Source organism: Trichomonas vaginalis, chromosome III, assembly GCF_026262505.1.
Source record: "Trichomonas vaginalis G3 chromosome III, whole genome shotgun sequence".
In the NCBI taxonomy this organism is placed as follows: Eukaryota; Parabasalia; order Trichomonadida; family Trichomonadidae; genus Trichomonas; species Trichomonas vaginalis.
Genome location: NC_067205.1, coordinates 2,468,749 through 2,491,474, shown reverse-complemented (window position 1 = coordinate 2,491,474; position 22,726 = coordinate 2,468,749). Strand labels below are relative to the sequence as shown.

Here is a 22,726-nt window from a genome sequence, read left to right as displayed (position 1 = left end):
AGTTGACCCAGAATATGTTTTCTACCAGAGGAGAAACAGAATGTATGAGCTCCAGTTAAAGAATGCTATGGAACTCAACAGGAAACGTAAGAGACTAGGCGGACATTAGATTTTTACATATAGTAAAATGGGTTTCTTTGGAAGAATAGGAAACTTCTTTCGAAATGTTGGAAGAGGTATATGGAATGGAATAAAATCTGTCGGAAGAGGAATTTGGAACGGAGTCAAAAATATTGGTAAAAGAGTAGGTCAGTTTGTTGGTATTATACCTAAAGACCCTGAACCAGAAGAACAAGCTCCTGTTATACAACAGCCTGAACCTGCACCACAGTCTAGTTGGCAACCAAATCCAACACCTCAACCGTATTAAAAAATTATATTTTTACCGTTCGATAGTAGTTGTATATGAAACTAAGTTCTAAGTAAAACGCATGGTATAATGGAATTATTCTCTTTCTTCCATCTGTTGTAAACCATACTTGAAAGTCTGAAATACTTCCACTTGGTGGTTCATATAGCTTTGTAGGTTTTTCGTAAAAGTCATTTGCCAAGCATAAAAAAGAGTTTTGTGCACCAGAAAATGAAGCATGAACTATAATAGCAGCTGGTCGAAAACATCTTTAAATAAATATGGTTCATCTCTTGCATATCGACTGTAAATATTTGCTAAAGGAAGTTCGACTTTCTGATTTAACATTCTTTGCAAATAATACCATGACATTGCAGTGAATTCTGTATATATTTGTTCGTCTTTCTTTGGATTGTCTTCGTAGATTTGAAATGACACTTGTGAATTTTGTTTGTCATATACAATTCTCACATAAAGTGTGCTCTCGGTATTTGCATATTCATCAGCATATTTTGCATAACATGAATTTATTTTATCTTCTATATTTTTTAACGCAGTCTGTAGAGAAGATGAAAGGTCAACTTGTATTAGCTCAATTTCTTCCCACATTTTTCGTTTCCCTTCAGATATATAATCTATATGAAACCTTACAATAAATGGAAAACTTTTATCTTCTACAGACACAAACTTCATTCTACGAAAGCCAATAGCTTTTGTGACAGATGGGTCTCTTAGCCATCTTAATGGGTAGTCAAAACGATAGCCTTCATGCTTTACGGTCTCTGTCTCAAACTTTTGACCGACATTAGTAAAAAGTTCATCTAATGGTTTAGTTGTAGCAACTCTTGAATTTTCTTTTTCTATTGAAAGCATATTTTATCTAGAATAAAAATGTCGAAAGAAACAGCGTCTATGAGAGAAATACAACACAACCGACAACTCATTTTGCAAGCTCTAAATAAGAACACAACAAACTTTTCAAACTATTCTAAGATATCTGAGTCATTGAAAGAAGGAAACTTAAAACTGACGATAAACCCAATGACAGATGAGTTTCTGTTTCAAGACAGTAAGAACCATACTGTTTGTATAAATCCAACAAAAAGAACTTTAAACGAGAAACCTATAGATGAACTTCTTTTGAAGGCAGATATTGACAACAAAGCTGACAAAGAGTATGTCATTGAAAAAGTTCAAGAAGAACATGACAGAGCAGATGCAACATATGCAACGAAAGAACATACTCATCCTGAACTAGCAGACAAAACATATGTTGACAATAAAATGTCAAGTGAAGTGACAAGAGCTGACAAAGAATATTCTAAAAAGACTCATACACATACCATTGCAAATATTACAAACTTACAAGAAACCTTAAACAGGAAAAGTGACGTTGGACATACACATTCTATATCTGAAATAACAGACTTAAACGTTAGCCTTGAAAAGAAAGCTGACAAAACATATGTCAACAGTGAATTAGAGGAGAAAGTAGATAAGGGACTTATGGCTAGTGGGTTAGTGAAGAAGGCAGATAAGGAATATGTGGATGAAAAAGACAATGAAATTATAAAAAGGGTTGAATGGTACCATGAACGGACATCGAAGATTTTAGAAGGTAAAGCCAATACAGGGTGGGTTTCAGGATGTTTAGACCTTAAAGCCGACAAAGAAACTGTAGATATGTTGACACAAACGGTTTCAAGTCATACCAGAGGTTTAATGGAAGATGGACAACAGTTGAAAGAGCTTGAGAAAGGTGTTACAGAGTTAAGGAATACAAAAGCAGACTCGACATGGATAAAAGGATATGTAGATGCAACAAAAGAACGTATTTTCGCATGGACAGAAGGAACATACCCACAAAAATATCATAGACATAGCATCTCTGACGTAAATGAACTTGAAGAAAGGTTATATAAGAAAGCAGACAAAACAGAGCTTCAAACATTAAAGATTGAAATACTTCAAACAGTATATCCTATAGGTTCTATTTATACGTCAATGAACTCTACCAGACCAGAAGTAGTACTTGGTTTTGGAACTTGGACTCAAATAGTCGACAGGTTTTTGTATTGTGCAAACTCTTCAAAGGAAACAGGTGGAAGTAAAACGATTTCAGGTGAAAATTTACCTGCACACAGTCACTACATAAATTTAATACATCTGAAGCAGGTTGGCATAAGCATAGATATTGGGATTGGTCAGGAATGACAAAAGGTAAAGGATATGATGTTAAAGACGACGTTAAGTTTGCTATAAATTGTTACTGGATGACACTCAGGGAGGAGGAAGCCATACACATCGTTTCAGGATATACGAAACAACGGGACAGAGTAAAGACTACATGCCACCTTACATGACAGTTTACGCATGGTATAGAAATGCTTAGTCGTCATTTTCAACTTCTTTAGCATATTCGTCAGGAGTTGTCTTATATTTGTTAGGAACTGTCTTTGAAAGTATACCACCTTGAACTTTGACAAGTTTGAAACGAGGTCTGACAATAGTAGTTTTATCTTCTGCTTGCAGTCTGTACATTTTGCCATGTTTGCCTAAAACTTCATAATATTCTCTTGTATACTTTCTTCTATTTTTACGAACACGAATGAGTACCTGTCGAGTTCCCATTGTTGTCATAGTCAATAGTATTTTCATATGGGTCGCGTTTAGGTATTTCTATTTTTACTTTGTCACCTTTCTTAAGTTTGAAGCCTGGCATTCTTTCTTGTTTGTCTCTTTTGACTAAACTATTAAATATATAGTCTTTCTCTAAGTCAGGGTTGTTTTTCATTTCTTCGGGGGAGTGGTTTCCCAAACCTTTTTGTTTACGGCTATTGTAAATATTTAAAACTTGTCTCATCTTTGCCATGGAGAAGTGTCTATATTTGTCGTCATATGACATTTCATCTTCACCACCTTGTGGTTGGTTTAAGTCTCTTAAGATTTTTATACAACTGTCAATGACACCAAGAGCAGAATGGTTTTGGTCGACAATGAAATATTGGTTTACATTTTTTGAACGCAGATAGTTTTTAATATCGTCTGATTTGAAAGAACTTTCACAGTCAGATGTCAGTTTTGTTGGATGGTATTTGTCAACGAATATTGTCAAAGCAGTTTTCACATCTAAAATATTTTTGGACTGTAATGGTATGGCTTCACAGTATCTTGTGTTTTGACCGACAAATATTAGCCAGTATGGTGGTCCATCTTCTCTATACCTCGGAATGTTTTCCAAGATATCCATAAACCAAGCATTTGGTGTTGAACTAAAGATTTTTATCATGAGTGCTTTCTTTGTTGCTTTAGAAACATAGGGGTCCTTGTTTGGATTCGTCATTTTTTACCCTATAAGAAATGGGTTTATTTGGCGCATTAGCAGGAGTTGCATCCAGATTTTTGCCCGCAGTGGGAACAATAGCCAGAGGTGCATTTGGAATTGGAAGGAAGATTTTGAGTACATTAGGTATACTTAAAGAGAAAGCACAACCTATTATACAAACTGTACAGAAAGGTTGGGAGGTAGCACGAGATGCAGCAAATCTTATTCCAAATCCTGAAACAAGAGGAAAAGTTCAAGGATGGATGGACAATGTAGGAAGACAAGCAGGAAACTACTATAACAAAGCAAATGACTACTATAACCAAGCAGGACACTATATGGACCAAGGTGAAAGATTCTTTAACAGAGGATATAACCATGCACAACAATGGGTAAACAACAACCAACCTCAACCGCCTCAAACGTGGGGAATGTAAATTTTTTTACTGAGATGAAATGAACAATACAGCATTGAGACAAATGGGTTCAAGATGGATTTGTCGACTTCCAGCAGTTACACAACCACGTGTTTGTCAAGTTCTTCCTATACCTCAGGAAGTTTTAGACCGACTTAAAAAACCTAAACAACCAGTTGAAAACAAACCAAACTAAAATTTTTTACTGAGATGAAATGACCGAAGAAGTTGAAACGGTAGATTTGACACCACAAACAAAAAGTTCAGAACCATTGTCAAAACCTGTCAAAGAACTTACAGATGAAGAGAAAAATTCAATAATAGAAAGTGCCAGGTCTGGAAATACAAACCCTAACTACAAAGTCACTTTTCATAGAAATGGAACGGCTAGTATCTCAAAAAAGAAACAGACTCTCACAAATAAAATATTGAAGTCTGAAGGAGCTTTCGAGACAACAGATGGAAAAGTTTACTTCACTGACCAACAGTTCATTATAGAACATCTCATTGACTTAGAGTCGAAATATTCTAAACTTTACAACAAACACAAAAAGTTGAAAGGAAAACAAAAACAAATGGCATATGATATTTATGAAGATGTTGACGACACAACCATACCTGCAAGTGAGGTAAAGTCAGAGGAACCGAAAAGTGACGAAAAACCGATAGAAGAAGGGAAGCCAAAAACTGAAGATAAACCAAAACCAAAGTTTAGTTTCCAAACTAAACCAAGTCAACCTTCATTAGCTGGTATGGGTTGGCGTCAAAGACTTATGGCAGCAGGTGGTTATGTAAAGTAAAGAAAAAAATATTTTTTATTTTTATAAAAATGCCCCCATATAGAATGGATAGAAAATCTGCTAGAATAAAAGCAGAGTTAGAAAGATATGGTTGGAAAGTTTCAAAGAAGTTTAAATATAGGAAGGGAAGACCCATAAAAGTCTATGACAAATTGTCTGGTCTTCGCTATGAAATGGACTTGGAAACAGCACGCGCAAATTATCCAAACAGACTAGAGAGGTTAGAAGAAGAACGTCTTATGGACATGCCTTTCGATGTTAGTGAACCTCAAGTTGAAGGACACGACGGCTTTGCCAGATTCTACTGGAAACATGACGAACAATTGCATCCTTTGAGAAGGAAAAAAGGAAAAGGTGAAGACGCACATGCTCCCATGGAAAGAACAAGATATGCATATGAAAAGTATCGTGAAGTTAGAAGTCAAATTACATCTGGTCGAACCTTTACAGTAAACTTTGACGAAGGAAAGAACAAAGAAGGCTTCATGGGAGTACTTGCTGCCATACAAGACGGAAATAAGAAAGGATACAATCTCAGATTGACCATAACAGATTTGGACGGTCACATTTACTATGCACATGGCAATGTCACAACAGCGCACAACTTCTTGACGCTTTCAAGACTACAAAGAGAGAACAAATGGTTGACTCCGACTCAGACATTTTGAATGCAATTGAAGGAATTGCAAGTGTAAAATTTGAATGGTACCAACCTAACCCTCAAGCAGTCAGACAACATGCTGGATACTTCCCGTTCATAAATAAGTCTGACATTGACTTGACAAGGTATGGAATTTACAATTCAATTGAAACAATTGTCAATGAACCTTGTATTCTTACATGTCTCAGGAACTCTGGTCTTGTTACAGATGAGAAGATGAAGTATCTTGAGTCATGTGTGAAGACAAGGTACATTCTCAGAGGTCAATTGGCAAAAGTTGCACCGTTGGCAAATGTCAATATCCGAGTCAACATACCTACAGCTAAAGGTTCTTCACATGACGACTATGTTGTTGACAAAGACTTACCATGGTTGAAGATTGTAATTGTCCACAACCACTTCATGTTGAACGAAAGTCTTACAAACCCATTGTTCGGAAAAGGCAAGTGCAACATTGTCAGAGCTGTAAACATTCTTTTCGAGAAAGGTTTGTTGGAACCAATTCCAGATGACAAGCTGACAGAAACTTTTGTACCAAAAGACGAAACAAACTTTTCATTGTTAGCAAGACCAAAAGTTGTTCCAGACAAAGTTCTAGCACAAAAGAAGTACACAGTTCCAAAAGGAGTTGGATTGTTCGGATACCAACCTGAACCAGAAGAACTTCCAATGAGGTTGCAAGAACTTCAAGATGCTATAAACAAACTTCCATTGAGACATCCAATTGACGTCAAATTGTATTGGAGAGCATCTGAGTTAGGTCAGAAGGTTTTATATGAAACAGGTTGCTTCGACGATGTTTATGAGATAGCAGGCGAAGTTTCTCAGAAGATAAGAGACTCACTTGAATTTCCACGAACTGGACCCATTGGTTGCGACAAGTTCGACTCAGATGAAAAGATATACTATGTCGACCTTAACGCTGCGTACATGAGGTTCGTCCAATATATCCCGACTGGAATTCCAAACGAAGACGGTGAGTTCCCAGGAAGGAACTATACAGTTGGAAAAGTCATACAACAACTGTATGATATTAGGAAAGCTTCAAACCCCAAACTTGCAATGACACTCAAATTGCTTATGAATTCGACATGGGGATATTCCATTAAGAAACCTCAAAGATGAAGAGTAAACATTATGAGAAGGTCGACAACTTTGTTGAAAGGTTCTCCCCTTTTGTTTTGAATACGAATTACTCAAGGTCAAGTGGCTTAGTAACCACAGTAAAACCTATTGTCGAACATTGGTCTTACCCTCAGTTCGCAAAGGCAGTCCTTGACAACTACAACAAATTCTTCTCCGAAGTCAAATCCAAAGTGAAGGTTTACTATGAGAACATTGACGCACTCATGACGAACGAAGAAGGCTATAACAAACTCATTGAAATGGGAATGGTCGGTGAAAAGATGGGTCAATTCAAATTGGACAAAATTTTCACCGAAGTTCATGTCCTCTCCAAGCGTAAGTACTGGGGCATACTTGAAGACGGCACAGAAATAAAACATTGCATGAATAAAAAATTTTTATTCGAATTTGAATCGGACAGGTCGAGTTACACCATTCTTGGTCTCAAACTCATATATAACCTGTTTGTTGTATTTTCGTCGACTATGGCACGAGACACGAACATTGACCAAACGGACAAAAAGTGTCATTTCAGATGGTCCCGCAGCCAATCGCATTCGAGCACTTCGAAGAAGCCTTACGTTCCAAGGGAGAGGGTGTCTGGTGCAAGGCAGAGGTCATGAACTCTACGAGCAGTACATCCTCAATGCCTGGGAGGACAAATCGTCCTTGGATTGGCAATTCTACCAACTCCTCTGGGACGACCTCCTACGCAACTGGGATGACGAAAGAGTCCAATTCAGAGGTCGGGACTAATTGTCCAAATTACCCTTAATTTAAGCTACTTAACTAAATAAACACCTAAATTTACTCGGGGTTTCCCCCTAAAATAAAATTTTTTTACTCTTAGAACCACTCGAGGTTCTCCTTACGGTTGTTGAGCTTGTCACCGTCAATGTGTCTGACCTTCGTCTTCTTGTTTGGATTTGGAACCCATTGAATTGCGACAAGCTTGCCCATGGAAATTGAACCGCGATTCCGAAGGGTAAGGTTCAAGTGTCCCAAGTTGTTGAGGACTGGGGTAAGAACCTTGCCTGTCTCCTTGTTGCGGATTTGGTATGGGTAGGGTTGGGAAATTTCGTAAGTGTCATCGGCAACAAGGGTTGCCCAAACTTCCTCTTCTTCGTGTTTCTCTTCTTCCTCTTCTTCTTCTTCCTCTTCTTCGTGTTTCTCTTCTTCCTCGACAATTCCTTCTTCAATTCTGTGTTCACGAAGTACGGTGTTGGAGGTTCTGTCCTTTCCGAGTACCTTCCAGATGGCGTCTATCTCTTCGAAGAAACGGTAGATGAGTCTGGCAAGGTCTCGGTTCTCTCTCGCGTAAATGCGCAAGGTTTCCGTCAAATCATTCAGGCATTTCTCATTGGAAGCTTGGTTCATGAGGACATCGGCTTTGAGCTTGGTCATCTCTTCCATAAGACTACTTTGGAGAGTCTTAACGGTGTTTGTCAGATGAGCTTTCAAATTCAAAATTTGAATTTGAACTGGGCGCTTGTCTGGCAACATTGAAAGGACATCTGCCATTGTGTTCGGCTTCGGTGCTTGTTCGGACATCGAAAAAATGAAGTGGTTTGAGAATGACGGTTTTACTTCAAAAAGCTTGTTATGACGGTTAAGTCATACAACAAGTTTAAAATAATATCTTGTTCTTCTTCTGAACGTTTGTTGTCTCTTCCGATAAAAGTTTCGAACATGAGAACCAAAAAACGTTTTTTGAGATTGCGGAAGAGTTCAGGCAAACGTTCATATTCTGGATATGTTGGGAGCAGTTCAAAACATCTGAGCTGACTTTCGGACAAAATTGGGACAATGTCAGAAAATTCATCTTTGGTCGGACTGCTTGAAGGTAAGTCCCTTACATGTAAGTAGCTCTGGTAAAGTCTTCTCATTTCTGCTAACTTTTGGAGTATAGCTTCGTAGTTTAGAAGTTTTAATTTTAATTGTCTTATTCCACTCTTTACTTCTAAACGGTAACTATCCATGAGGTCAAGAGTAGCTTTGGTAGCTTTAAGTGGAGCTATCTGTTCCTTGACTTGTGCAATTTTGGTTGCAATTGTGGTTTGAGCTCCTTCAAGTTCGCCGTCTATGTCGTTCTCAACACCTTCAACCATAGCTTGAAACTCTTCATCGGTCCATTGAGATTGGTGTGGGACGAATTTAACTTGCTTCATTCAAAAAAGAAAAAAAAATGTTTTTACTCAAAGCGTGCCATATAGATGGCTATAAGAAACTTACCAGAAGGCTTCTTCTTCACATGAGTCTTCGGCAACTTGAGTGTTGGTGTTGGAGTTGGGTCTGGAATTTCAATTCTCTCTCGAGCGCAACAACAGATGTCAGAATAACATTCCCCACTGTCTTTCTTGCCACCATAAATTGTGTATTGACCGAACTTGCATTTGCAGGAAGACCGGTCAATACAAGGTTCACAGTTGAAATAGTTGTACACAAACCTGTTGAGTACGAGTGTGAGTAAAAACATAAAAAAAGTGAAGTTAAAATGAGATGTTTACTGAATTGGTTGGATGTCGCCTTCTGAGGTTATGAAGAACGGCTGTCCAGAGTAGTGAAGTAGTGCTCTGAGAATTTGTGTAATTCGTGGAATTGGGCTCTCACGATATGGAAGTAGTATCCAAGGACGTTTCATGAAGAACTTCAAGAGGGCTTCTTTCTTCACATCCTTAATATCATCGAATGCAGTGCCTTCTGGAACTTGAATTGCAACACCTGTTTCAATTTCCAACTTTAAGACACTATTCTTGGACAACCAGAAGCCAATGGACTTGCTTGGTTTGCACTTGCTGAGATATTCCTTCACGGTTTCATTTACCTCAATTAGATAAATTGCTTCGTCTAAGGGGTCAAGCTCCATACTGAGTCAGTACAATATTGTACTTTTTCAAGACAATGTTGTACTTTTTCAAGACAATGTTGTACTTTTTCAAGACAATGTTGTACTTTTTCAAGACAATGTTGTACTTTTTCAGAACAATGTTGTACTTTTTCAGAACAATGTCTCTCAAATTTGAGTACAGCTGTACTTTTTCAGAACAAGTCTTGAACTTTTTCAGAACAATGTTGTACTTTTTCAAGACAATGTTGAACTTTTTCAGAACAATGTTGTACTTTTTCAAGACAATGTTGTACTTTTTCAAGACAATGTTGTACTTTTTCAAGACAATGTTGTACTTTTCAAGACAATGTTGTACTTTTTCAAGACAATATTATATTGTTTCAGAACAAAGACGGTTAAGACACAAACGAATGTCCGACGTCCCACCTACTGAACCCGTTCCACAGCCAGAAGAACAGCATGCTCCAGCACCACAACAGGTTCCACCTCCACAAGGCTCCCACAGCAACCTCAGTTCCAACAAGGACCTCCGAATTACTACCAATTTCCACCTCAAGGTTACTACCCACCACAAGGCTTTACTACCCACCACAAGGCTTTCCAAACTACCCTCCTCAACCCATGCCTTACTTCCCTAACCCTTGGATGTTCATGTCAAACCCTCCACCCCAATTCCAATCTCAATCCCAATCGAAGAGAGACCAAGAGTTCGAAGAAGGTCTGAACCGTTTACGCAAAGAGTATGCCACAGCCCCTATGGAAGATGACAGGCTTTCAGTCTCTTCCCTAAGGTCGACCAATTCGACTCGTACCACAGATTCGGTTCGTGACCGTGAAGACTACCTCAAGCAGTCTGAGAGACTCTTCATCTACAGCCATTTACAGTTGGAGCTCTCAAGAACATGCGCAATTACGAAGGTCAGACACCAGCTGGAGACCGCAAAACAGACGTACTCGCAAGAGCAGTCCAACTGGTCAAGACAAAGACTGAGATAGTCGACTTCATTCTTGCAGCTTGCCCATACAAGTAAAAAAATAAACAATTACGAGTTAAACTTTTTACTCTTTCTTTTCTGAGTTGTTTAGAGCTGGTTTCTCTTGTAGAAACCTTTCGTACTCTTCCATGGTCATGTAATTGCGAATTTGGTACGCAATTCCAGGTTCGTTGTTTTTGAACCTTACGTATGTAACGCTTCCATCCTCCTCAGGGAAGTAAGCTGCTAACATCTGACCAAGTTTTCTCGGTGACTCGGAGCTCATAAAAATGTCACTTTTTAAACGTTAAGTTTTTAGTTTATTTTACCCTTTGTTTACCCTTTGTTTGTCAAGGTAGTATTGGAGTGCAATTTCTCCAAATTCTCTGTGTCGGAGTTCTTCAGCATTTTCCAAGGTGTACCTGGAGAACTCAAAGAAGTTGTCAAGAACATACTGCCATGCTGCTCTTCTGAGTTCGTCGGTATTTTGGAAGTGTTGCACCTTCGAGTCTTCGGACATGAAAAAATAACACTTTTTCTATTAAACCGTTTACAATTTGAATTTTGTTGCTGAATTCGGCAAAAATATAATTTAGGGTAGAAGGTTAGATATAACCTCTTTTCTAACCTCTTTTCTACCTCATGAATTTTCATGAATTTTATACAGAAAATGCTTGTTTTGAGGTCGAGCCACTTTTGGCTCCACCGTATTCTTTCAACCAAAACTCATGAATTCGGCAAAAATATATTTTAGGGTAGAAGGTTAGATATAACCTCTTTTCTAACCTCTTTTCTACCCTCTTGAATTTGTCATGAGTTTTCCCGAAATAAAAAATAAAGTTGGTTTTTTTAAAAAAATATTTTTTTATTTTTATTGTAAGAACATGTTAGCAACAACAGCACCAAACTCGTTAGTCATGAACCCAACTTCAATGTTAGTAGAGATGAAAAGCTTCATTCCTTCTTCATATACTTTCGAAACAAAAATCCAGAAGATAAAGCAAGAACTTTTAACAAGTAATTTAGACTGTAGTGCGAAAGATGAAACAAATGAACAGTATCTTTATGAAATGCAGGATATTATTGACCATTTACCCAAATTGCCTGAAATCCAACAACAAAAACTTACTATTCCAGAATTCGATGAAATAGAAGTCAAAGCAACTGACTCAGTAGAAATAAAGAAGTTCATACGAAAGGTTAACTATGAGTTTCTTGGATTTCATTGCAACCACAAAGTCATGGACAAAGATTGCGATATGGTATATAAGAACATCTCTGACATATACAAATCTGGGGAGTTTAAGACCTACGACAACTTTGTTTCGTTAGTTGCAAAATGTGTATGGCAGATAAGAGATAAAGATAGAGGAGTAAGTATGGAACGAACAGATAAAACCCGCAACTTTTGAGTTAAAGAGAGCAATTGACGCCTTAGTCATACTAGCAGGTAAGTTTCAGAATATAACGCAAAAATGAACCCACAATGTTCAAAATGTAAAGCAGCAATGAGGAAATATAACTACTCCGTCAAAGAGATAGAACGTATGCGAAACGACTATGCTGACTTAAAGAAAGAAGTAGAGAAACCAGCAGAAGATAAAATGGACATGTTGACATTTCTGAACAAAAACTATCCAACAGCTGACGATTTCCTTCTATCTGATGTCAAGAAGAAATATAAAGAAACTTCGGCATTGTTAAAACATTCGATGTACTGACAGAAGAAATAGAAGCTACGAAATTGTTTAGAATTTCACGAATTCACAATGTTTACCATGTAAAACGCTTATAAAATAACTGGGGTAGAAAAGAGGTTAGAAAAGAGGTATATCTACCTTCTACCCTAAAATATATTTTTATTGAATTCTGAGTAAAATTCTGAGTAAAATGACATATGGAACACGTACTTTTTCAGTAAGGACATATGGGGTAGAAAGAGGTTAGAAAAGAGGTTATTAATCTAACCTTCTACCCTAAAATATATTTTTTTGCTGAAAAAAATGACCAAATTTCATGAAATTTCTCTAGACCGACTTTTACAGGGGTAGCCAAAACTCTATGAAAACAGTGAAAAAATAACAGAGTATTTTGACAACTTCAAACAAGCAGAGTAAATGAACCATTTATTTTTATTGACTTTTTACAATTTGAACTTTGTTCGCGTAGATGTGAATTCTGAAAGAAGTATGAGGGTCTTGTATGACTTTGTACTTCTCCCATAGTTCATGTCTGTCAAACTTACCTGCCATGGACTCTTTCATAAGTTCCATGAAATCGTCTTCGGACAATCCAGGGAAAAGTACAATGTCAGTAAGTATTCTCTTTACATCCTTACTTAAACTCTTGGCTGTCTGTACACAAATGACAACTGAAATGTTAAAGTGTCTGAGCTTCTTAAGAATTCGACACATGTCTTGTTCTCTGTTCTTTAACAAAGGATGAGAAGCAAAGTCATCTAAGATAAGAAGACATCTATGAGGGTAAGTCTTCCAATCGTACGATTGCAATTTCTTCGAAATGTATTCTATCTCTTTCTGTTTGTTTCTGAAGTGTTTCTTCTCTAATATTCTCTGCATTTCCTCATTTGGGTCTTTAAACTTCGAATTATATACTCATTTATAGCATTGTACTTCAAAACTCTTCTTTGGTACTTCTTTATCCAATCTAACAACTCAGAGTCTTTTATACATACTAACTTAGACTTCTTTATAATATCTTTGAACGAATTGACGGTTTGGTCAAATTGACCAGAAGTACTACAAATGACTACTAACTCATAGAATGGGTTCTTCTCATCTAGTTCTTGTTGTTGTGCAGCCATTTTAAGATAAGTGAAAGTCTTACCCGACCCAGGTGGGTGCAATTAGACCTGTTATACCATTCTGAGCAAATAAGAACTTGTCATGTATGGGTTTTATCTGAGCATTTTCCAACTTCCTCTTGTTCTTATTTAAAACATTCTCAAATTTCTTGTCAATGTCAGCAAACTTTTTTTCTAAATATTTTTAGAAAAATTAAAAATTTTATCTTTTAGAAAATGTCTAGCGATTTCGCTATCTATATTCGAGACAACTTTTCGACTCAAAACATCTGTCGACCATAAAATCTTACATAGTGTAAACAAGAAAGGTGAATTTGTTCTAAAGTTCTGTTTCTGGGAATATGACAAGAACCATAAAACAACAAAGAGCAGTCTTAAAATTTGTCAATGACAGACTTGTTGACAGAGATGACCCTTGGAAAGATGAAGTCCAACAAAAGTTCTTAGAATGCAAAGAAGACACATGCGCTGTTCTTGAAGATGAAATAGGAAACAGAATAGAAGAGCTATTAAAGGACAAAGAACTTTTACATAAATATGGTTGCGCCAAATTTGACATAACTCCACCAGAAAGAAGAAGAAGAGAGAAAGAAAGAAAGAGAAAGTAGAAGAAAAGAAAGTAGAAGAAAGAAGAAAGAACCAGCCTTCCAGAGAAAAAGAAATTTGACATGTAAAAATAAAATTTTATTTTTAGAACATTTCTGGGTCAATGTCAATGTTCTCTTCCTCTTTAGGGGCAAACACTGGCTTAGACTCTAAAATCTTTTTACCTAATTTACCTTGAACTTCAACTATCTTAGACTCATAATATTCATAGTCGTCTGCTTCTTTGGTTCATAAGGTATAACAAGTTTGTATGCTTTGCCTTCTTTAAGGTTGAGAACCTTCTGTCAAAATTTTCTTTGACTGCTAACAAACCTTCTATGTCTAAGTCTTCAAATTTCGCACCATTTTTAGTCACAATAGCAAACTTAACTGGTTCGATGTTCCAAACTTTGTCAAATGTAGACTTTTCAAAATGGTAGAAGTAAACATTCAAATATATGAATGGGTCTAGTTCTTCTTTGACTTCTGTCATGTACTTGTTGACTGAAATATATTTCGTCATCTTTTCTATCGGATAAAAAAATATTTTTTTTAAATTTACTCAGAAAAATTTTTCTTTGTATATACGCCGTTCTGAACATCTAAAAGATTTTGACATTTGCCAAGAATGTACGTTTAGAAGCTGCCATATAACCATACTCTTGACAATATTGTTTATATGAATCGTACAATGACCTTTCATCTAAACACTCAAAGTTAGTCTCATCTATAAACAGTTCATATACACTCTTGTTTGCTTCTAACAATGTTTGTCTTTCTTCGGTATGTGGAATTTGTCTTGGATTGAACTTTGAAATATCTAATGTCATGAAATATGAGAACAAGTGGTTGTAAAAGTTAGGTGTCAAAGTTTCTGCTAAGTCGTCAAAATATTCTGTATCTTGCATATGAGAATCTGACGTTCTGACAACTACATATCTTCTGTCAGAACTTTCTAACTTCATCGGAACGCATTGTTTGAAACCATGAATGAAGTTTGCAACATTTTCACAAACTCTTTGGTCTTTATATTTTTTTCAACAACTCCAACTTTGTCTGTTATAAGACTCTTCAAAGCATCTGAGTTTAAAACTTTGTTGTATCTATACTTTGAAGTTCGTTACATACTATAAGTTTCATATTCTCTATTGAAGAGTTAAATTTACCGCAGATGTTTTCTAAGTTTGTCATATTCGGGTTCGAATAGCCCTCTAACAGTTTGCATAAAATATCTGTAAAGAAAGTGTTCTTACCAGTTCCTTGTTTTCCAATTATAATGAGAGCAGTTTCATTTTTAGCACTTGGATGTTGTAAGATGTTTGCAAACCAACATAAGATATACTCATAGACTCTTTCGTTTCCATTGCATATAATTTCTTTGACATGGTCTAACCAAGCTTCTATAACATTTTCTTTCCATTCTACTTGTTCGTATTTATATCCAGTGAAGATAGAATAGAAGTTTGGAGATGGTGTATAGAACTTTATACCACGAACTGAAAAATCTTCTAACTTTGACAATAAGATATCCCAAGCATCTAACATCTTCATACCAACTTGTACGACTTTTATTTTCTTAAGTTTCTGTCTACATTCTTGTTCTGAAACTATGGTTGCTCTTGGTTTGTTAAAGACAACATCCCATTCTTTCATGACATAACATTCTGGGGCAGAGTCGACATAAATGACTAAACGTTTCAAATTCTCGACTGCTTTGTTATAGTCTCTAAATGGACACATATTTCTGAACGCTTGGAAGTCATAAAAATCTGAAACGTCTATTCTGTACATTTTTATAAAAATAAAAAAAAATATTTTTTTTATTCTTGACTTTGTTGTTGCATTTGTTCCATTTGTTGCATTTGTTGTTCTTGAGCTATTTGTTGTTGAAGTTGTTCTTGTAGTACAATACTTTCACCAGTTGCATCTTCCAATTCGAAACTTTCTGCCGTCATTGACAAATACATAGGACATAAAAGTTTTACAGGAACAAAGTTTGCGTCAACTAAGGTTAAGTTTATGTTTGCTAAAGTGTTTGAGTTTACTAAAGCTGAAAACTCTGCATTCGAATGAACAATAGGCAAACCAGCAGAGAAAGTGTTGTTTATACGCATGAGTATCTTTTGGTCATAGTAGTTTCTGTCGACATTCGAATAGCACTTTGAACCTAAGTTTGAAACAATATATAAAATAGGTGTACTTAAAGTCAATGGAACAGACAAACCTTGTATGACACCTTTTCCTGTTATAGGAAACTGTTGGTAGTAAAAACCAGATATAAGTTTTGTATTATAGCTCATATCGTTTATACTAAACTCAGTCGGACATCCAAACATAATGAAACCTGCTCTAGTTGCAGCACATGTTACATCCGTCCTTAAAGTATTAAATAAGTCAACAAAACCTGTTGGTGGTATATCTGAGTAAGTATCTTCAAAGAAGTATTTTTTACCATTCACAACAACAAAGTCTTCTGGTGTCAAAAGAGCAAAACAGGCTTTAGTCGTCATCGTGTTTAAGGTCAGTTTACAATATCGTCCTTGAGGACTTTGTAAGTTTGTTGTTATAGAATTATATGACTCAGGGTTTTTAGTCGTAATAGTATAAACCACTATGTCTTCTGCCATTTACTTAGCAAGTAAATTTTAATGAAATGTTGTGGTCGTCAAATATTTTTATGACGTCTGGGAAACTATATTTTAAGTTCAACGTTTCACCTCCTTTCATAACGTATATCTTGTCAATGACATTATATGAAACACCACAGCAAGCAATGTCGGGTTCTATTTCTTTGATGTTTATATCGTCTGCCTCTGTCAAAAGTTTCAATAGTTCTTTCAAAATTCATGAGGTGCGATGACATATGAGTTCACTTTTACAGGGTTGTGTTCGACCAAGTTTAACATTATACCCAAAGCTTGACAAATCTTCTCCTGAGTTTTAAGTTTGTCTTTAAGTTGTTGGTAGTCGTTTCGAATATCTGCAACAGAACTTAAGTCTCTGCTAACTTCAGGATATGTTGGTTGTTCTTTTACAGGAACTATTGTTATACCATCTTCGTCTTCGTATGGTTTCCCCACTTCAACATCTCTTTCTTTGACATTGACAACAACACTTTGACTGTTTGTTTGAGTTGGTGAATTTAACTTCACATCTGCCACCGCCATTAAACCTTTTGAAACACTTACGCTTCTATTTTTCGGAAATGACATTTTACTTAGAATAAAAAGATGGACGTATTTGAGTATCTCTTCGAATTGAAGCAAAACAAAGTTTACACACACAAACAATACAAATACATTGACAGAATAGTTCTTTATACAAACAATGGAAAATGTTATAGAATAGCAGTCTTTGCTGAACCAAAATATTTTCATAAAGCAAAGAAAGTTGGTATAACCGAATGGTGAAAGTTCTTGAAGCAGACAAAAATATAACAACAAAACTGACCGATATTTCTAAAGGTAAGTTTATAATACAATATTATGTCAAAACTGGCGTACTGTCAATATTTGACGGAGAGAAGTCAGTTCAAGAACAACTTACTGACCTGCTGCCAAAATCTGCTCGATGGAAGCTGTCGTTATGCCAATCTGAGGAGCCCCAGCAGGTTTCATCGAACGAATCTTCAAAAGAGCATCTTCCGTGAAAAGTGCTATTGGTTTTGTAAACTTCTTTGCTTTCAATTCATCTGGACCGTCTCTGTCACCAGTATATTGTATTTGAACTGTACCAACAGTTGAAATACCACCCATAAAGTCTTCTGAGTCAGCAAATGGAATGCCAAGCCAAAAGTTTGAACGGTCTCCATTTGTATATTGAGTTTTTTGACTCCTGTATGAGTCCATACTTTCACATATGGCATAATAGAACTTTGCATTTCAGGGTTAATGGTTGTTGTGAAGTTGTTGTTAAAGTTCATAGCATCTAATGTCAAGTTGTATGACCTCATATCCTCAACTGTAGAATATTCTTCTCTTGGATAGTTTTGCCATCTATGTTTATATGGTATTTAATACCAGGGTTGTAGAAGCAAGAATAGTCATTTATAGTTCGTCTGAACAGTACAAACATAGTATCTGCATGTTTCATTGCAGTTGTTAAAGCAATATCTGTTCTTGCACCTGGGTCAGCACTTTGGTTTCCAACTTCACCTGCAAAGTCTTTGACAGATATTTGGTGTATAGGGAACATAAGTGGAACTGCAATATATTTGGCAGCTAAAGCATTTGAAATATCTGGGTCCAACATATAGACTGCAAGTCTGCTTTCTATTCTCTTGCATTCAAACTTTTCGCATGTGAACTTAACTGGGTCCCAAGCATCTCCAGCAGCATTGAAATAATAGTTTACTTCAGTGTTGAGGTTTGAGAAACCAAAGTCTAAGTCAACTTTGTTTTTGCAAAAGTCGGCGAATGACTTTTATTTGTTCCCACTACTTCTGTAAGAGTGAATGGGTCTTGTGTTGGTGCAATGACTAAGTTATTTTTGCTTGGAGTAAGTTCGATAGAAATTTTTCCTGCCCAGTTTGGCAAGTATCTTAAAAACCTGAAGATGAGGAAAGATGACAAAGGAACTCTAAGTTTCAGTTTTACTTTGGTTACTGCTGCTGCAGTTTGTCCAGAAAGGTTAACATAAACTCCTGGAACGTTAGGGTCAAGTCTTCTTATTTTCTCAATAGTTGCATACTGGTCTGTTTGTTCTCTAGCTTGTGGTTGTACTGAGTTTCTCAAAGCGAACCATTCATAGTTTGCCCATGTTACTGTTTGAACTAAGTCAGAGTTAGAATATATCTTATATCCCATGAAAACTTCTGGAGCATATTGGTATCCGACATAGAAAATTCCATTGCAACCTTTCTTGTCAGACAACTTGGCAGAAGGTTTTATTTCAATGTCTTGTTCCACGTATAAGAAAGAGTTGTCAATAGAAATTATATGAAACCTGTCGCAAGCAATATCTACTGTTGTTGAAGAACCTTCTCCAAACTCACCTACGTTTCCATAAGAAACAGCAGTTGTATATTCGTAAGTTCCAGGAACTATTTCTGACCTTCTAATGGCATTGTCGCATTCGTTATACCATTCGGAAACATTTCCATTCATAGCATCCAAAACTGTTGGCGTTATATTCTGAGCGGCGTACATTTCATATGAGTAAAAATATAGAATAGTTGGATTTATATGTCATAATAGAACCCACTGACCAAGCTTTACTTTCTTCCTGACTGAGTTTTTAACTCTTCTTTTTCCTTCATTGCCCTCTGCTTGAAGTTGTTGCATCTTTGCATTATGTTCATCTAGTATGTTGCAAATTTCCCATGTCCTTTTTGCCTTTTGGCTCTGGTCGCCCATCTCAGGTAACCTATATCCTAGAAAGAGTTTGTCATAGTCTGTATTTGAGTCTTCGCGTATTGTTTGCATGACTCTTTCCTGAGTTTCCGGTTCAAGCTCTTCAAACAGTGCCTGTCCATATGGAATATGCTCGTTTCCAAATATATGTTTTTGTAGCCATTCTGGTTTTCTTTCCATGTTACCAACTATATCTTTTGTGAATGGGAAAGCTTCTACCCAATCTTTCAGTCTTGCGTCGTTTATTTCTGTAGTTGGTTTTATTTTGTCAAGGAACATGTTTTTCAATACTAACATTTCATTTGGTACTGTCCATTTGAGTTTTCTTAAATATTCATCCCTTCTCAGTTCATTGTCTGCAAAGTAAGTTTTTATGACATTTTGTAAACTTTCGTTTGCAAGGTCATGTACAATAGGTTCTCTTCCTTCTCTCTCCCTAACTTTCTTTCTAAACTCTTCACCAAATATACCATCTCTATGGTTCTGTGTAGTTCTTTGAGATAAATGTTCTAGAACGTCAGGTGTTATATTTCCATCAGCCATGTTCATTTCATACTGGTCCAAAATATCTGCATCTTTCATATCTTTCAATGGCATTAAAGCCGCGCTGAAAATACCAGCTATATCTGGTTCACCATTGACTTCCATTGCGTCTACAACTTCTTGGAATTGAGGTTGTAAGTTTATGAACCACCTATCCGGGTTAGCTTTATGACCCCATCTCATTGTCGTTCCATCGTCTGCAGAAACAAAAGTAGGTTTGTTTCCATCTTGGTTAGGTTCTGAATGAACTTTAAACAATGTTTCATTTCTATATGTTTTCTTGAAATTTAACCTTTTATCTTCACCGAGTTCATCCGAAGATTGAACGTTAAATGCTCGTAAGTAAAAAGGGTTGTTGTATTTGTGTACATTTTTTTTCAGTTCTTCCATTCTATGCTGGATATTTTCATCTGGTGTTGGAGTCTTTTGTATGTCGGCAAACATTTTTCGATATTCTTCTACTATGTCAGCCGAATTTTTTTTAGACTCTTGGAAATATTCCATATTCTCCGCATACTCTTGTTGAGGGTCAAGATTTTTCGGCTGTTCCAAATCTTCATCTAGTTCTGTGAAGTTAGTTTCCAAAGGAAGGACTTGTTCGTTTCCTTCAGGCTCTTCTAGCTTTGTTGCTGAACTATTTCTTCCATGTCTGGTTGTATCTGAACTATTCTTCCTGTGGAGTTTCTTGTACCTCATCTGCTGGCATTTCATATATTCCGAGACCGTTTTCAACAAGTTCCCTTTCTAAGTCATCCGGACTCATAAACCTTTCTTCTTTCGTTCCGTCTCTATTTTTTACGCGTTTCATGAAGAGAGTTAAATTGTCATTTAGCTCTGACATCAAATATCTCGGAGTAAATTCGTTCATGTCATTTGGATGATATGCTATTAAATCATATCCCTTAGCGAGCTTGTATTTTCCAGGTTTGAAATTATATCCCCTTTGGTGCAGAGCCATAAAGCTAAATAGGTTCGGGTCAGTATTTCCATCCTTGAACTTTCTAATAGCTTCTTTATATCTGTCACTAAAGTCAATACTATCTGGGTAACCATAGTCTTCTTTAAGCATTTTTAAGAATTCTTGGTTTCCTTGTTCTCTACTTCTTTTATGTCCTTGCTCTGTTTGTGGTTGTTGTTGTGCTGGTTGTGGTGCAGTGTTTTGAACTGTTGGTTGTTGTGTTGGTTGTTGTGCTGGTTGTGGAGGTGGTTGTTGTGCTGGTTGTTGTGCATGCCTGTGTCTGTGTCCATGTGACGATGTAAATGTTCTAGGTAGTCCTGGTGCAGGTGCTTCTCTTGGAGGGTTTGGTGGTATATAAGTTCCACCAGCTGGCACATATGTTCCATCTGCAGCGTAATGTCCTACCTGACTTTTCGTTTTTAAGAAAGCATTTACTAGGTCTGTTTTGGTCTGTTGTAACTCTTTTTCTTGACTTTCACAACAGTTGCTCTAACGGCGTCATAGGCACTTTGAACTGCCTGTCTCGTTGCTGCATCTGTTATTTTCGTCATATTTTGTGCTACTTCTTTAACTCTTTGTCGAAACCTTCAGACTTCAGTTTCTTTCCAGATGAGAAGTCGTTCACTTGTTTCACCTTACTATGAAGAGCTTCGAAAGCGTTCTTAAAGTCAGCATTTGTTAAAGCTTCATTTGAACTATCTTCATCCGCTTGTATTTTTGTCCTTATTGACCCTATGAGTTGGGCTGCTTTAGCGTTGGCTTGGGCATCTAACCAGTCATTGTTAGCTTTTATATATTCTGCACTTTTCATTGCCTTTTGCATGGCTGCGTCGTTATTTTTACTTTCTTGTGCTAAGTTTTCATACTGTACGGTTTGGTTTTGCAACTGTAAAAGTTTTTCTGCCTTTACATTTGCTTCAACTTCTTTTTATACTCATCGCTATCCATATATGTCTTCAGGGCTTTTTGTTTTATCTCTTCATCTTTCAGTATTTTATATTGAGTAGTATGGTTTTTCAAATTTATGACATCTTGTTCCATTTTTGCTACTTCTGCTGCTTTTTCTGACACTTTTTTCGCATATTCCTCTGTACTTAGTTCTTTCAGTTGTTCTTCTTTCTTCTTTTTCTCTACGTTTAACTCATTGAGTTTCTTTGTGTGTCTGTCATATTCTAGTTTCTTTTCGTTTTCACTTATTTGCTTCTGTATGTCTATGTTTGACTTTTTGACATCTGTTATTTGATTTTTGAGTGAACTCAAATTCATTTGACTTTGAGGGTTATAAGCTGTTCCGTCTGCAGCTCCACCATAGCCTGCCATTTTCGCTAAAAGTGCCGCTCTTAAACCTCCACTCTGTGCACCAACAACTCGGTTTAAAAGCATAGGATTGCTTGACATTTGTTGCAACATAGTGGGGTCATTCAGCATTTGTTGTTGCAACTGTTGTTGTGGTGTCAGTTTTACTATTGGATGTTTCAATGCTCTCTTCCTCTTACGTATATTCTTACGTAGCTTACGTGGCATTTTAAGTGAAGTTAAAAAGCGGTTTTTGACAGATGTTTATATGACACTTTTTGTTCAGCACAAAAAACTACTCGGTCAAAGTGTTGTCAGTTTTGTAAAATAACCGTCCTATCTCATTCTATAAGGGGGAAAGTCTTCTCAAAGTATACTTCCTTGGAACGCCTGTAACTTTTCCTGTAGCGACGATAGACCCTTACTTGTCCGGACAAAGCTGTACTATTTTGAGTGCTCTACAAAAAAGTCAACGGCTACGACTCTCAAAAACCGTTGTGTAAAAAGTTTTACCGTTGGACAAAAAAGTATATATAGAAAACAAAAACGTTTATAGTTCATTCAATATTTGAGATGGAACGGTTTGCCAACGGTAACTATTAAATAAAATAAAAAAATAGAGGGGGTTACCGTTGACGAAAACGGTTTATTTTAAACTTTTCTATGAGTAG

At 36.6% G+C, this 22,726-nt stretch overlaps 17 protein-coding genes and 4 pseudogenes across 21 annotated transcripts, besides 1 other annotated feature; 10 read left to right on the top strand and 11 right to left on the bottom strand.

Moving 5' to 3' along the window:
• Window positions 1–22,726: part of a mobile genetic element that runs on past both edges of the window.
• Window positions 128–370, top strand: TVAGG3_0627600 (serine threonine-protein phosphatase family; the record flags this gene model as incomplete). Its single annotated transcript, XM_051240633.1, has 1 exon — window positions 128–370. The coding sequence occupies one exon, from the start codon at window positions 128–130 to the stop codon at window positions 368–370; it is 243 nt and encodes an 80-aa protein (XP_051087220.1).
• On the top strand, window positions 1,241–2,118 carry TVAGG3_0627590 (phage tail repeat-like family; the record flags this gene model as incomplete). Its single annotated transcript, XM_001311883.2, has 1 exon — window positions 1,241–2,118. A coding segment is annotated over one exon (878 nt), but the record flags the coding sequence as incomplete, so codon positions are not given.
• Window positions 3,710–4,111, top strand: TVAGG3_0627580 (uncharacterized protein; the record flags this gene model as incomplete). Its single annotated transcript, XM_051240632.1, has 1 exon — window positions 3,710–4,111. The coding sequence occupies one exon, from the start codon at window positions 3,710–3,712 to the stop codon at window positions 4,109–4,111; it is 402 nt and encodes a 133-aa protein (XP_051087219.1).
• TVAGG3_0627570 (uncharacterized protein) lies at window positions 4,131–4,286 on the top strand (the record flags this gene model as incomplete). Its single annotated transcript, XM_051240631.1, has 1 exon — window positions 4,131–4,286. The coding sequence occupies one exon, from the start codon at window positions 4,131–4,133 to the stop codon at window positions 4,284–4,286; it is 156 nt and encodes a 51-aa protein (XP_051087218.1).
• TVAGG3_0627560 (phage tail repeat-like family) lies at window positions 4,306–4,890 on the top strand (the record flags this gene model as incomplete). The annotated part of the gene is made up of 1 exon (XM_051240630.1): window positions 4,306–4,890. One exon carries the CDS (start codon window positions 4,306–4,308, stop codon window positions 4,888–4,890), a length of 585 nt encoding a protein of 194 aa, XP_051087217.1.
• On the top strand, window positions 5,265–6,260 carry TVAGG3_0627550 (annotated as a pseudogene). Its single transcript has one exon. A coding segment is annotated over exon 1 (996 nt).
• TVAGG3_0627540 lies at window positions 6,317–7,067 on the top strand (annotated as a pseudogene). The gene has a single exon. A coding segment is annotated over exon 1 (751 nt).
• On the bottom strand, window positions 7,523–8,089 carry TVAGG3_0627530 (MazG nucleotide pyrophosphohydrolase domain-containing protein; the record flags this gene model as incomplete). The annotated part of the gene is made up of 1 exon (XM_051240629.1): window positions 7,523–8,089. One exon carries the CDS (start codon window positions 8,087–8,089, stop codon window positions 7,523–7,525), a length of 567 nt encoding a protein of 188 aa, XP_051087216.1.
• TVAGG3_0627520 (uncharacterized protein) lies at window positions 8,260–8,844 on the bottom strand (the record flags this gene model as incomplete). Its single annotated transcript, XM_051240628.1, has 1 exon — window positions 8,260–8,844. One exon carries the CDS (start codon window positions 8,842–8,844, stop codon window positions 8,260–8,262), a length of 585 nt encoding a protein of 194 aa, XP_051087215.1.
• Window positions 8,868–9,152, bottom strand: TVAGG3_0627510 (uncharacterized protein; the record flags this gene model as incomplete). The annotated part of the gene is made up of 1 exon (XM_051240627.1): window positions 8,868–9,152. The coding sequence occupies one exon, from the start codon at window positions 9,150–9,152 to the stop codon at window positions 8,868–8,870; it is 285 nt and encodes a 94-aa protein (XP_051087214.1).
• TVAGG3_0627500 (uncharacterized protein) lies at window positions 9,180–9,542 on the bottom strand (the record flags this gene model as incomplete). Its single annotated transcript, XM_051240626.1, has 1 exon — window positions 9,180–9,542. The coding sequence occupies one exon, from the start codon at window positions 9,540–9,542 to the stop codon at window positions 9,180–9,182; it is 363 nt and encodes a 120-aa protein (XP_051087213.1).
• TVAGG3_0627490 lies at window positions 9,935–10,555 on the top strand (annotated as a pseudogene). Its single transcript has one exon. A coding segment is annotated over exon 1 (621 nt).
• Window positions 10,584–10,784, bottom strand: TVAGG3_0627480 (uncharacterized protein; the record flags this gene model as incomplete). Its single annotated transcript, XM_051240625.1, has 1 exon — window positions 10,584–10,784. One exon carries the CDS (start codon window positions 10,782–10,784, stop codon window positions 10,584–10,586), a length of 201 nt encoding a protein of 66 aa, XP_051087212.1.
• Window positions 11,383–11,862, top strand: TVAGG3_0627470 (organellar and viral DNA polymerase type B; the record flags this gene model as incomplete). The annotated part of the gene is made up of 1 exon (XM_051240624.1): window positions 11,383–11,862. A coding segment is annotated over one exon (480 nt), but the record flags the coding sequence as incomplete, so codon positions are not given.
• TVAGG3_0627460 lies at window positions 11,974–12,293 on the top strand (annotated as a pseudogene). The gene has a single exon. A coding segment is annotated over exon 1 (320 nt).
• Window positions 12,631–13,077, bottom strand: TVAGG3_0627450 (protein of unknown function, DUF4106 family; the record flags this gene model as incomplete). The annotated part of the gene is made up of 1 exon (XM_051240623.1): window positions 12,631–13,077. One exon carries the CDS (start codon window positions 13,075–13,077, stop codon window positions 12,631–12,633), a length of 447 nt encoding a protein of 148 aa, XP_051087210.1.
• Window positions 15,161–15,698, bottom strand: TVAGG3_0627440 (uncharacterized protein; the record flags this gene model as incomplete). Its single annotated transcript, XM_051240622.1, has 1 exon — window positions 15,161–15,698. A coding segment is annotated over one exon (538 nt), but the record flags the coding sequence as incomplete, so codon positions are not given.
• On the bottom strand, window positions 15,728–16,534 carry TVAGG3_0627430 (uncharacterized protein; the record flags this gene model as incomplete). Its single annotated transcript, XM_051240621.1, has 1 exon — window positions 15,728–16,534. One exon carries the CDS (start codon window positions 16,532–16,534, stop codon window positions 15,728–15,730), a length of 807 nt encoding a protein of 268 aa, XP_051087208.1.
• On the bottom strand, window positions 18,347–19,054 carry TVAGG3_0627420 (uncharacterized protein; the record flags this gene model as incomplete). The annotated part of the gene is made up of 1 exon (XM_051240620.1): window positions 18,347–19,054. A coding segment is annotated over one exon (708 nt), but the record flags the coding sequence as incomplete, so codon positions are not given.
• TVAGG3_0627410 (protein of unknown function, DUF4106 family) lies at window positions 19,368–20,245 on the bottom strand (the record flags this gene model as incomplete). Its single annotated transcript, XM_051240619.1, has 1 exon — window positions 19,368–20,245. A coding segment is annotated over one exon (878 nt), but the record flags the coding sequence as incomplete, so codon positions are not given.
• On the bottom strand, window positions 21,868–22,283 carry TVAGG3_0627400 (protein of unknown function, DUF4106 family; the record flags this gene model as incomplete). Its single annotated transcript, XM_051240618.1, has 1 exon — window positions 21,868–22,283. A coding segment is annotated over one exon (416 nt), but the record flags the coding sequence as incomplete, so codon positions are not given.